The 13,219-nt window shown below is 51.8% G+C and overlaps 1 protein-coding gene across 3 annotated transcripts in view; it reads right to left on the minus strand.

Moving 5' to 3' along the window:
• LETM1 (leucine zipper and EF-hand containing transmembrane protein 1) overlaps positions 1–13,219 on the minus strand; it is a 30,470-nt gene that overhangs the window by 11,255 nt on the left and 5,996 nt on the right. For all 3 annotated transcript variants that reach the window (XM_082642289.1, XM_082642288.1, XM_082642287.1), the window contains exons 3-6: positions 8,693–9,104; positions 4,759–4,902; positions 3,947–4,084; positions 3,084–3,287 (exon numbers count right to left, since the gene is read on the minus strand). In XM_082642289.1, coding sequence (XP_082498415.1) covers positions 3,084–3,287; positions 3,947–4,084; positions 4,759–4,902; positions 8,693–9,104 — 898 coding nt within the window. The remainder of the gene's footprint in view (positions 1–3,083; positions 3,288–3,946; positions 4,085–4,758; positions 4,903–8,692; positions 9,105–13,219) is intronic.

Consider the following 13,219-nt stretch of genomic DNA (forward strand, 5'->3'; position numbering starts at 1 on the left):
GAAGTCCCTCAAAATCATTTCTTTGTCCTTCACGTTTGTTCATTTGACTATGTGTCTTTGTGTGGACTTCTTTGTGTTTGTCCTGAGGTTCGCTCAGTTTCTTAAATCTGCAGATGTTTGCCTTTTACTGAATCTGGGAAGTGGCCAATGGTCAGAAGGATCCATTTTCTCGGTCCTCTCAGCACTGGCACCCACTGCTTGTCTTTTTTTCATTCACTTTGGGGTCCTCCTGGTTCTCAGCGTGAGGAGTGATTTTCAATTGAAGCTGGACGTTCTGGGTATTATGCTATGAGATTCTGGAGCTCACTTCAATCTTCTATCCTAACTGGCTTCCTCTTGACAGTGCTCTGGCATGGGGGTGTACTACCCAACGTTTACAGGTTGTGTAATTGACAATCTGGCATCTACTGATCCAAACTAACGGACAAAGTTGTTTACATCTCCCCTGCAGCCTGGCTTTCCTGGGCGTGCTAAAATCATATTTCAAATCCTCCAACCACAAACTCTGACCTCTGCTTCACATCCTGCCCAGTCAAAAACGTCTCCAGTTGACCACTCCCACTGCACCAGTGATGAAGGCTGAGTCTCGATTCCTCCCTCCCCTCATTTCCTGGTCCCCTTTTCTGGGGAAGTGTGAGCACAGGTTCCTTCCAACGGCCCTGAGCTCTCTGGGACATCACTCAGTCACTGTAAATTACATCCCGGGTACGTTTTGGAACAGGTGAGATCTGGCCTCCACTGAGGCCTGGGGGAGAGGTACTTCTGAGTCTACTGGGAGGGGTGGGTGGAGTCTGGCCTCCCCGCTAGGCTCCGCATGCCTCCCTGGCTGGGAGGGGCAGGAGAACCTCTTACTGGCCCCTCCTGACACCACTCCAGCAGGGAAGTATGGAGAGTGTCTTGGAACTGTCAGGTGCAGGTGGAGGCCAGGCCCCCTGCTGGTCTCTACTGACACCACAGGGGGCAGGTGGCCAGGGATGAATGAGCCAGCTCCTCGGGGCCTTCCCCATACCATCCCAGCTGCTACAGCCTGAGGGTGGCGGTCCCAGCCCCACCGCCACTGTGTGTGTGTGTAGCGGGGGGAGTCCGGGGAGGGTCAGGCTGGGGAGACACTGTTTTCTGTGGCGTCTGGCTGGAGCAGAGCTGTCACTCTCTTAAGTCTTCTGTCCTGCTAGGTGGCCCCGTTCCTTTCCTTTGACCATAGGATGGGATTCTAAAGTCTGTCCTTGTTGGCGATTCTGGCTTCTTCAGCCCCATGGCTGGATCTATGAGGCACAAAGACCTCCTGTGTCATTCCTGGGGTCCCAGGGGCTTCTCCCCACTTTTCAGATTCTTCTTATGTATGTTTTTTACCATTTAACGTCCGGGGAAAGTATGCCCCCTCGACCTTCTCAACAGCAGAGATCTGGCCACCGCCCCACCTCATAGGAATCTGAAGCACTGAAGTGAGGTGACTTGTTCAAGGTCACAAAGCTAGTGAGTGGCCAGGACACAACCCAGGCCTCCTGCCTTCATGCTGCCTCTCCCGAGGAGGGGCAGCCGCACTGCAAGTTCTCCAGCAGAGCAGAGAGACAACTTCTCTTCATCCTTACAAAATGCAGTGATGATCTGCTTCTGGAGAACAAGAGAGACAGTTTTACCTGCAGACGAAAATCTTGGAGGATGGGTTTAAGAGTGATCAGACCAAGAAGAGAGGATAAGTAAACCACATGTACAAAAGGATGTAAAATACAGGAAGAGCATATGTGATGCAGGGACCGTGAGCGGTCTAAGGGGAACATAAACCATGTCGGGGGGTGGGGGGTGGTATTTAATGAAATGATGGAAGCACCACAACCAGGAAATAGGATAAGCACAGACACAGACACGCCTAGAGACGTTACTGTGTAGCTGCTAAAATCCAAACAAGATGTAACAAAATCCAAACATCTCGGATGCTGCCAGAGAAAGATGGACACCTTCAAAGGAACAATAATAGGCCTGCCGGCTGACATGCACTCAATGGCATCTTTAAATGTAGAAAAGAGAACTGTAAGCCTGGAGTCCTATACCTAGCAATACCCTGCAGAATGGAAGGTTAATACAGACAAATCCATACAAACAGGAACTGAGGGGACTCCTCAAGTGGAGGAAACAGTCTGGGTGGAAATGCAGGAAGGAAGGAAGGGGGTCAGGAGGGTAAATACGCTGTGCACACACATCAACTCAGGAGCAAAAGCGCGTGCAATGCAGAGGCGGGGGACGGCGAGTGCAGCTGGGACCTGGCGCATGGCAGGAAAAAGCACTCACTCCCATTAGACTCCTGTGTGTCGAGGAAGCTCGTTGTAAACTCTAGAGAAACTGCTAAAACAATAAATAAGGAGCAAGCTAATGGAGAGGGGATGGAAGAGTAAACGTGATTAATCCAAAAGAAGGTAAGAAAGGAGACTAAGTGGAACATAAAACACACAGGACAAACAGGAAAGGGTACGGACTAAATACTCCAACCATAAGACAGAGGGTCGTCAGAGCAGATTAAAACAGTAGAAAACACAAGGCCGAGAGGATTCAGGAAGGCTGTAAGGAACAAGTGGGAAGATCAGCCCAGAGGCAAGCTGGCTCAGCTATCAGCAGACCAGACGCCACAGACTTCAAGGCAAGAAGCGTCACTAGGGAGAACAAGGGACACTTCGTGACTTCTTGAGACACACACACTCAGGGTGCACACTGCATGGGGGCAGGCAGGCGGCACAGCTCCAGAGCAATCTGGTCACGGGCCAGGACTTGCTTTTGGCCTCCTGCCCTTTTTACTCAGGAGCCGCAATTCTAGGTCACTATTTTTATAGGACCTATCAAAGATCTAGGGCAAAATTCATGTTAATAGGTATTTATTAGAGGGTTCTTTAGGGTAGCAGATTAGCTAAAGTGACGGTTAATAAACTAGGACACGTTCATATAATGAAACATTAGGCTGTCTTTAAACTCCACCTTTTCAGCGACTACGTCCCACCGTGGGAAGGTGTACTGTCACGGCGCTGGAAACCGCGCGATCCCAGCACTCACCCCAGGAGACAAAGACGAGCCCCGAGCAGGCTGTGGGCACTCACCTTGTCGTCGGCCTTGATGGAGCGCAGCCTCATGGTGAGCTGGAAGCGCAGGAAGTTGTTGGTGCCCATGGACTGCAGCTCCAGCAGCTTGCACAGCGCCACCAGCTGCAGGCGCGTGAGGTTGTCCAGGGTCAGCTCGTCCTCAAACAGTTTAGAAAACCGCATGATTTCCTCATTGCTGGGTCTCTCACCCGTCTCTCGGATCTGTGGGAGCCATGGTAAGGGTCACCACGGGTGGGCTGTGTCCCCTACACCCCCATGGCCTCGGGTCACACGCCTCAAGTCAGGAAACAAAGCAGAAGGGGTCACCCACACCCTCCCTCAGCTCCGCTCACATCTCCTACCAGGAGTGGCCCTGTGACCCAAAGCCCTGAGCGCTGCCTGGCTGGGCTCCTGTGAGCGAGGCGTCCGTGCAGGGGATGGTATCCGGTCCCTGGACCTTGTCTGCTATGCCAGCAGAGCCGAGGCGGCTGGCCAGGAAGAGGCCGGGGCCTCTCCATGCTGGGCTGGCGGGCAGCCTTGCCTTCCTCCCGCACCGTGGACGTGGCTATGGGGCAGTCTGCCCCTCCTTCCCAGCCCAGCCCCCTGCTGGTCACAACTGTGGGGTCTTAGGTTCCTGCAAACTCTACTTCCCCCACGGCTGCTGCAAAGTCTGGAGACCCAGGCCAGAGCTTGTGAACGTAAGTTCACGTTCTCGGAACAGCAGGCTTGACCTCCAGGAGCCCCGCCCCCATCGTGCACAGTAAAAAGGAGGGAAGAAAGGAGACAAGGCACGCTCCCCAGGTAAGGCGGGCAGCCCCGAGGTGCTAACCAGCACTGGGGACCAACAGGGCAAGGCCTCAACGGACGATGCATCACAGCACCTTCTGGAAAAACACAGAGAAGTCTTTGGTGGCATTCCCCTTGGCTGCCTTGTTCTTCAAGGCCATCTCCTCGATGGTGTCCTGAAGAAACTTGGCCAGTTCCAACTTGACCCGCAGCTGCTTCTTCAGCCTCTCTTCCTGCGAAATCAGAGAGGGCACTGCACTCCTGGGCTCCCACCCCACACAGCTTCCTGGACGGCGCTGGTCCGGCAGCTGCTTCGAGCCCCAGCACGAAGTACATGTACACCCAACCCAGCGCCGCCAGATGCCTCCTGAACAGTGCTTCCTCCACCCATGAGCTCTGTGTTCGGAAACTTTCTATTTCACAATTTAAAAAAATTTGTGTGACCCTCCCCCCACCCCCGCCAGAGAAGGGGCCAGCAAACTCCATAAAGAGCTGGCCTGTAAAGCTTTTAGGCCCTGTGGGCTGAGCCATGTGAAACGCGAAGGCCACAAGACAATACATACACGACAGGCATGCATGTCCCCAGAAGGCCTTACTGACCAAAATGGGCAGGGCTGGCATGGCCCGTGGGCTGTAAGTCTGCCAACCCTGCCCTAGACCCGTCTCATCCCCCACGAATGGGTCTCGACCTGTGGCTCAAGGAACACTGGTCTAGAAAAACTAGAATTTAAGACACATTTTAAAGAGAAGCAAACCTGAAACCAGCATCTATTAAATAATCATAGCACAACATGACTGAATTATGAAGAAAACATAAAATTTAAAAACATCTAACATCTGAAATGCCAGTCATAAAACAATGCAGCCTTGTAACTGCTTTCAAACTGGGTCAAAACGAGCCGGTCACCTTGATGGACTGGGTCTCGAACGTGGACGGTAACATGTTGGGGAAGAGCTTTACGGCAACAGGAAGCAGGAACTCCATGAAGGGCACCACCACGAAGACCAGGAAGGGCACCAGGCGGAAGAGGTCGGCACAGATCCGGAGGAACTGGAAAGGGGTGGAGGGACCAGAGGGTGACTGGGGAGCATTTCTTGCACAGTCGTCCGCAGGAGCAACAGCAGGCGCCTCGCAGGGAGCAGACAGGGCTCCGGAGGCACCCTGAGGCCAAACCACAAGGTGACAACAGCCTTCAGAAAAGCTGGGTGGAAGCTACCTCCCTGCGTGCAGTGGCACCCATCACTGGATGCTGCCAGTGAGCCGCCGCCCAGGGCATTTGCCAGGTGCCCACCGGCCTGGCAGACAGCTGGACAAGACTGACAGACGGAGGACTGGCCACTGCTGGCAGCAGCGAGGGCCTCCGGGGAAGGTTGCGGCTACACCACGCACTCCAGACGCTCTGTGGAAAGGAGAGCCGACTGTTGGCGGGGCACTTCTCTTGTGTTCCCTGACACAATCGGTTAGATTTAGGACTATGTAACACAGCAACGATCAGGGAAAAAATCCAAGTGCCTCACTGATGTAAACAAACCACTGATGAAGACATTAAAGAAATTTGCGACTTGAAATAATCGACAATCCCTGAGAACAGTGGACAATCACTGCCAGGTCTCCAGCAGCTCACCTGCCCCCTGCACCAGTGCCTACTTAGCAAATGCTCCTTCCACTCGGAACTGCCTGGGTGCACAGCAGCCAAGACTACATTCCCCGCATCACCAGCTGTGTTTCCACCGTGACTGACGAGACTGTCTTTGGAGGAGTGATGTCATTTCTACTAAGGGCCTCGTTTCTGGCTGGAGCACCACTTTCCATGATGGTTGCCCTCCCCGGGGGTCAGGCGTCACCTACCCTGTGACAGTGGTCACTGTGATCACCTGGGCAGGGTGTTCTCTCCACTGGTGAGGGAACGCCCTGAGAGCACGCAAATAAACACCCATCTCTCTCCCTAGGCACACTCATCACGGTTCCCCCCAAACCAGCCTCTACTCTGATGGTCACAAAACAGCAATTTCCTAACTCAAGCCCATCTTCCCATTTATCAACCTCGCTTTGCACCTTCATTCTTCTATTTATTATCAAAATGGACTCAAGGATTCCCATGTTTTTCATTTGTTTATAATTCATTATCATTTATATTTTTATGCTCAAATGATCCCATATATGACCCTTCAAGTTGGTGCCTATGTTTTTTGACATTCCTCCATTAAATTATTTTTAGCAGTTCTATCGAGGTTTAATTTACGTACCATAACATTCACTCACTGTAAGTATTAATTCAATAAATTTTGGTAAATTTATAGACTGAAACCATCTCTAAAATCCAGTTTTAGAACATTTTCATCGTGACAAAAAGTCCCACTGTGTCCATCTGCAGTTAACCTCCATTTCCACTCTGGGGTCTAGGCAAACAGGGATTTGATTTGTTTCTAAAAATTTGCTTTTTCTGTAAATTTTCCACACACAGAGCCAGCGTCCAGCTTCTGTTACCAGTGTATAAATGTCTAGGAATATCGTGTCCTCTTGGCAACCTGACCCTCTCGTCACCATGAGTGACCTCTTCTGCCCTGGTAATCCTGGCTCTAACATCGACTTTGTCTGATATTAACGTTGGCTTTCCTGGACTAGTGTTAGCACCACGTACCTTTCTCCATTCTTTTACTTTTAACCTATATGTGTCTTTACATTTAGATGTGTTACTTGTAGAGTTCAGTCTTGCTTTTTTATTTAATCTGACAATATCAACCATTTAGTTAATAAAACTAGAAAAAGAAAAAACCATACGACCATCTAAATAGACACAGAAAAGGTAAACAACAAGAATTTACTGTATAGCACAGCAAACTATATTCAATATCTTATAATAACCTGTATCATGAAAAATAATCTGAAAAATATATATATAATTGAATGACTTTGCTGTACACTTTAACGAATATCATAAATCAACTATAATTCAAAAAAATTAAAAATAAATAGTAAAAAAAATAGATGCAGAAAAAGCACTTGACAAAATCCAAAATCTGTTCCTGATACAAAGTCTGATGGAATTTACAAAAAAGATACTAGAACTAATAAGTGAGTTTGGTAAGTCAGCAAGATACAAGATCAATATATAAAAATCAACTGTATTTCTATATACAAGCAATAAACAAATGGAAAATGAAAGTTTTAAAATTCTATTTACGTACAACAGACAGAATGTGGAAGCAACCCAAGTGTCCATGGATATGGATGATGGATAAACAAACTGTGGTCCATACACACAATGGAATATCATTCAGCCTTAAACAGGAAGGAGATTCTGACACCTGCTATGGCGAAGGTGAACCTTGAGGACATTCTGCTCAGTGAAACCAGCCAGTCACAAAGGACAGATCCTGTGTGATTCCACTGATATGAGGTCCCTGAAGGGTTCAGATTAAGAGAAACAGAGAGTAGATGATGGATGCCGGGGGCTGGGGGCCAAGGGGTGGGGAGCTGCTATTTAACAGGTGCAGTTTCAGCTTAGGAAGATGACAAGAGATGAAGAGTTCTGGAGACAGATGGTGGTACCAACTTTACCACAGTGTGAATGTACTTAACGCCACAGCCTATATACTTAGAATGCTTAAAAAGGGTAAATTTTAGGTTGTGTATTTTACCACAATGAAAAAATCCCATTCACAATACCATAAAAGACATGAAGCCACACACTATTGCTGAGGGAAATGGAAAAAGTCCCATTTTATCCCCCACTGGCCATCCCCAGAAGCACCCCCATTGTTTATTTTCCAGCCTTTTCTTATTTTCTGACACAGGTTATTCTAGTACCACTGCTGTCCCAGCCCTGGATCAGTTATGCTTCCAAACAGCCCCGGTTCCTCTTCATGGGGGTGGTTAGATGCCCAGGGCTGGGAGTCAGGGGTGCTCATTGCTACTGGGGTGTCACTGCTGCTAGGCCAGGTCCCCAGACTGCAAGGGAGCAGAAGGTTTGACAGCATGAAGGATCAAGGATCTGATGAGAGCAATTTAACAAAGGCAGAAACTAAGTCACGAAACAACAGCTTTGTCTGTGACAACTCAAAGAAACTGTGGGGTAACTTTCAACAATGCACTTGGCATAAAAGGATGGATTAGCAGTTTAATCATTCTAAAAGAATCACTTATATGGTGCGGGTGTCAATCCTTCAACATGCTACACCTTAAGCAAGCAATTAAAGCTCCAAAGGAGGACTTCCCTGGTGGCGCAGTGGTTAAGAATCCGCCTGTCAGTGCAGGGGACATGAGTTCGAGCCCCAGTCCGGGAAGATCCCACATGCCATGGAGCAACTAAGCCCGTGCGCCACAACTACCGAGCCTGCGCTCTAGAGTCTGTAAGCCACAACTACTGAGCCTGCGAGCCACAACTACTGAATCCCACACGCCTAGAGCCCGTGCTCCGCAACAAGAGAAGCCACCGCAATGAGAAGCCCGCGCACCGCGACGAAGAGTAGCCCCCGCTCGCCGCAACTAGAGAAAGCCTGCATGCAGCAACGGAGACCCAACGCAGCCAAAAATAAATAAATAAGTTTATTAAAAAACAAACAAACAAAAAACCCCCCCAAACTCCAAAGGAGGAGCCGTGAGCACACTTCAGGCAGAGCCCCGGGGAGCCCACCAACGTGGTTACGGCTGCACCTCCTCTACAGAGCTGCGTCAGCCACACACTGTCCCAGTGGAAAATCAGGAACCCTGAGGCGTCTGAAAGAAACATTCAGCTGACTCAGGTGAGAACTAAAGCTACTGCGGGACAATCTCTTGCTGTGACTTTAGACAGTTAAAGCGACTGACAGGGGACCCCAGCAGGGCACACGCCCATTACCTGCCTGCGCTCTCGGCGGGTCAGGCTGTGGCCGTGCAGGATGCGCCAGAGCATGCGCGCTGCGATCTTGGCGTCGATCCAGAGCAGGCGGAAGCCGTGGTAGTAATGCTTCAGCTCATCCAGGACCCGCTGCCCCAAGGGCTTTCTCACGGCCGCCTCTGCGGGGGGGCTGTACACGGGGCCTCCTTCCTCCAGCTTCTTGTTCTTGTCCTTTAGGGACCGGAGGGACTTCTCCACCACAGAGTCATCGCCCAGCGGGGGCGACGAGTGCCAGCAGCACACAGGAAGGAGCCTCGGCCCTGCAACCACCACGCACGTGTGCTTGGGCCTCAGAGTCCAGCAGCCGAGGGGATCGCCTCGCAAGGAAAGGTACATGGGGCGGATGGGACTGCAGCCGCCAAACGGAAGTTTCCTTGAAGAGGGAAAAAAGAAGCCAGTGGTGAGGGGCCAGCCTTGCCATGACCTCCCAGCAGCAGCACAGACCACAGCTGGATCAAAACCTCACACCCAACGTCCCAGCGTGTAGGACAGACTCCCTGCCCCTTCCTGACTCCGGAGAAACACACTCAGGGGAGCCAGTCCCCACGGCCTCAAAGGAGCAGGTCAGACACAAACAACCAGCAAAGGCTTGACCTCCAGACAAGACAGACCCAACCTCTGGGTGGGTCTCCCAGGCCAGCCCTCTCCCCTAGCAGGTGACTTTCTACAAAGACCTGCGGTTCCTGAACAAGTCAGTCATGAAAACCAGGGAGGATGTTCCAATCAACGGTGACCCGGATCTGTGCATCAGCTGACCGAAGGCCTTTGTGCAAAAGGACACAAACCTGGTGAGTACAGCCCAAAGCCCAGGCCTCCCTCTCCTCCCCGTGCGGCTCACTCGGCTCCCGCACTGGCCTCCTTGCCCATGCGCAGCGGCAGACCCCAGGCCCAGAGCCTCTGCAGCCATGCCTGCCTGGACACCCCACAGGTGCTGGCTCCGCCCTGGGCTTCCTTGGGCCCCCTGACCTGCAGGGCTACCCTGGTGCCCACCCCTCTCAAATCCTCACACGCGGGCCATCTCCCACTGGACCATGGGCTCCATGAGGCCCAGTGGGGAGCCGCCTCCACACCACAGCGGGAAGCTGCCAGGGGCTTCCGGAAGTGGGAACCTCAGAGCCCTCTCCGTCGGCACCATAGCAGGCCTACAGGGCTGCCCAGACCCCCGGCCGCCACAGAAGGCCAGTCTGCTCTTCTGGGCCCCAGGCAGCTGTGTCCTCGGTGTCTGCCTGCAGGACAGCCGCTCGAGGAGGGCCACTCGCTGCAGCCTGAGTTTCTGCAGCCTGGACCCGGCCCTCCCCAGCTCTCGGTGCCCACTAGACCTGGCACAGCCCAAGGTCTGGGCACGACGAAGAGGTCCCCTTCCAATGGCAACACGTGATGGAAGGCCATTTACAACCCAACACTGGAACAATTTACCCACACAATTCTCCTTCCGTGTTTCACAATCTTCTCATCTCACGTGTCCCTTCAGAAACCTCTCCCTGCTCACGCACGAATCCACCACTGGGTGGCCAAAGGCCCGCTCACTTGAGAGGCTGTTTATCACTGACACACCCCAGCTTCTTCCCACCTGTCCAGTCATCCCTGCGCACCTGGCCTGCTGCCAGCAGCAAGGACCCGAGCTCTGAGCAGACCATCCCAGGTCAAACTCCAGCTCTACCACTGACTGCTGCGTGACCTTGGACAAGCAACCTCTCTGCTTCAAGAGCATCCCTAGTGGATGTGTGCGGGCTAATACACAGGAAGTACCCAGAACAGTGCCTGGGGCACAGCAAGCCCCATTAAAGCAGTTGAGAAGCCACCAGCCAGGGCTGGAAGAAAGCTGGGAAATGTCTAGTTTAGCTGCTCCTTTTTTTTCTTTTTTTTTGCGGTAGGCGGGCCTCTCACCGTTGTGGCCTCTCCCGCTGCAGAGCACAGGCTCCGGACATGCAGGCTCAGTGGCCATGGCTTACGGGCCCAGCCGCTCCGTGGCATGTGGGATCATCCTGGACCGGGGCACGAACCCGTGTCCCCTGCATCGGCAGGCGGACTCTCAACCACTGCGCCACCAGGGAAGCCCTAGCTGCTCCTTTTATGCACGGGGAACACTGAAGGACAAGCAGGGATGGCGCACCTTGGCTCTGGCCTGTATGGGCAGAGATAGCTGGCAGATGGCACCCCCCGCCGGCCTCTCTTCTGTCCCGAGCCCCTCGGCCCCGCAGTCAACACCTAAGCCAGGAAAGGCGGGTCCCTTGAACCTGCCCTGTCCTGAGTCCTAGAGGCTGGGGAACAGCCTTGCCCAGGGCACGGCAGCACCGCTGGCTCAGCCATTACTCTCTGTGTCTCAGTCTCACCTCTCAAAGAGGGAGATGATCACACCCACACCTCCTGTCTTCATCAAGCTTAATTATCCAGTTTTCCAACTCAGTTACCAAGGAAGCAAGTGGCTTCCTCGAGGTGTGATGTCAGTCACGAGGGGCAGCCAAGAGGCAAGGACAGAGACCCATGAAAACAGACCAAGCAGAGAAACGTGGGACGCATCCAGCGAGGGCCATCAGGGCCCCAAAATCTGGCTGTCTTCATGCATGTTAGAGAGATTATTAACGATCTAGCCAGAGAGATTTAGCTATATTCAAAAAGCACAAAATTGCATAATTATTTAAAAATTTCCATCAAAACAAAACTAATGTGGGCACTGTTGCCTTTCCTTGGGGAGCTGGGACAGATGGCATCTTCGAGAAAGCAGCTCCTGCTCTGCCCTGACCCACCAGAGCCCAGGCATCAGCATCCTGGAAGTGCCTGCCCCCCTCACCTGACAACATGTGGGAACGTCCCTTTCCCAGGGGGACAGCATGCCAAGACAGCAGCCCGAGCCTGGGCCAGAGAGGACGCCGACCCTCCACGTGCCCCTCAGCTCCTCAGGGCAAACAGGAAAGGGAAGGCGGGATGGTGTAACAGGCACTGTGACCCAGAGGGTGTTCCAGAAGTGCAGGTGCCCAGAGAGAAGAGGGGACCCCATGATTGCCTGCAGGACAACATGCCCCTCAGCTGGGACCTGGAGCCCTTGGGGCCATAGAACATCCCTGTGAGGGCAGCACCCGTCACCAGCAGCTCAGTATTTCCGAAATGAGCCTTACACACGCTCCTACTAAGGGAGACTTAAAAACAGAAGCAGCTCATTAGCTCAGGTTTTCCCACTGAATGGGGTTCGGCGCTTGCGGGGTCTCAGAACTGCCTGCTGTTTTACGGTCCGACGGCTCATTCAAGTTGTGGGTGCTTCCTCTCTGCCTTTGTTTCTAGGATAAGGGAGGCGAGAGCAGCTAGACAATGTCCACGATGTTATCTTGGATCAGAAACTCTCCCCCACTCACCCTTCAGGGGTCTGGACTGTTTCAATTAAGACTGAGATTGCAGGGCTTCCCTGGTGGCGCGGTGGTTGAGGGCGCGGTGGTTGAGAGTCTGCCTGCCGGTGCAGGGGACAGGGGTTCAATCTCTGGTCCGGGAGGATCCCACATGCTGTGGGGCAACTAAGCCCGTGCGCCACAACCACTGAGCCAGTGCGCTGCAACTACTGAAGCCCGCACACCACAACTACTGAAGCCCGCGCGCCTAGAGCCTGTGCTCCACAAGAGAAGCCACTGCAATGAGAAGCCCGCGCGCTGCACAAGTAGCCCCTGCTCGCCACTAGAGAAAGCCCCAGTGCAGCAACAAAGACCCAACGCAGCCAAAACTTAAATAAATAAATTTATATATTAAAAAAACCCTGAGATTGCAAAATGACTGTTAAAAAAAACTAATACAAATGAGTACCACTTACAACTACTTATCTGTGTGACTCAAGATTTCTTATACTGTGCAATCAAAATAAAAAATAAAATTTCCTGGATGCTGAGACTGACATAAGACTTCAACTCTCGTCTATAATTCCTAATCTGAAGTGTGTGAGTTCAGGATGACAGCTTTACAGTTCTCACTATCTCACTTTCTAAACAAAGTGTTTAACTTTCTAAACACTGTGAACTTAGAAAACATTAGAGTCTCTGTTTTTTGCTGTCGTGATAATGCGTGAATGACTATAGCTCTCTGATAACAGAGCTGGCTACTGAGGTGAAAAAAAACTGAAAAACTGAAGCAAACGCACTGGGAAGGAAGAGACAAAAAATCACTACTGTGCACTAGGCAGCCAATTAACTGAAACTTTGCTACCTTGCGAGCTAAAACAATCAACAGAGCTGTGTGAAGTGGCCAGGCACGAGAAACTACTCAAATCAGTAACTTCCATGCCTCCAACAATCACTTAGAAAAGATAATGAAGAGTGAGCCCCCTCAACCCCACCAAGTACAGCGCATCTGAGAACTGTCTTAAAGGCCGTGCACGTGGCCTGCATAAGGAACACAACAGACCCTTTTCCGAAAGAGGGAAAACAACTTACAGGTGGAAAGACCACATGTGATTTTAAAAGTTAATATTCCACAATGATGTTATGGGTTTAACGACATTCCAGTTAC

Source organism: Mesoplodon mirus (assembly GCF_964341445.2).
Source record: "Mesoplodon mirus genome assembly, chromosome: 2".
NCBI classification, from domain to species: Eukaryota; Metazoa; Chordata; class Mammalia; order Artiodactyla; family Ziphiidae; genus Mesoplodon; species Mesoplodon mirus.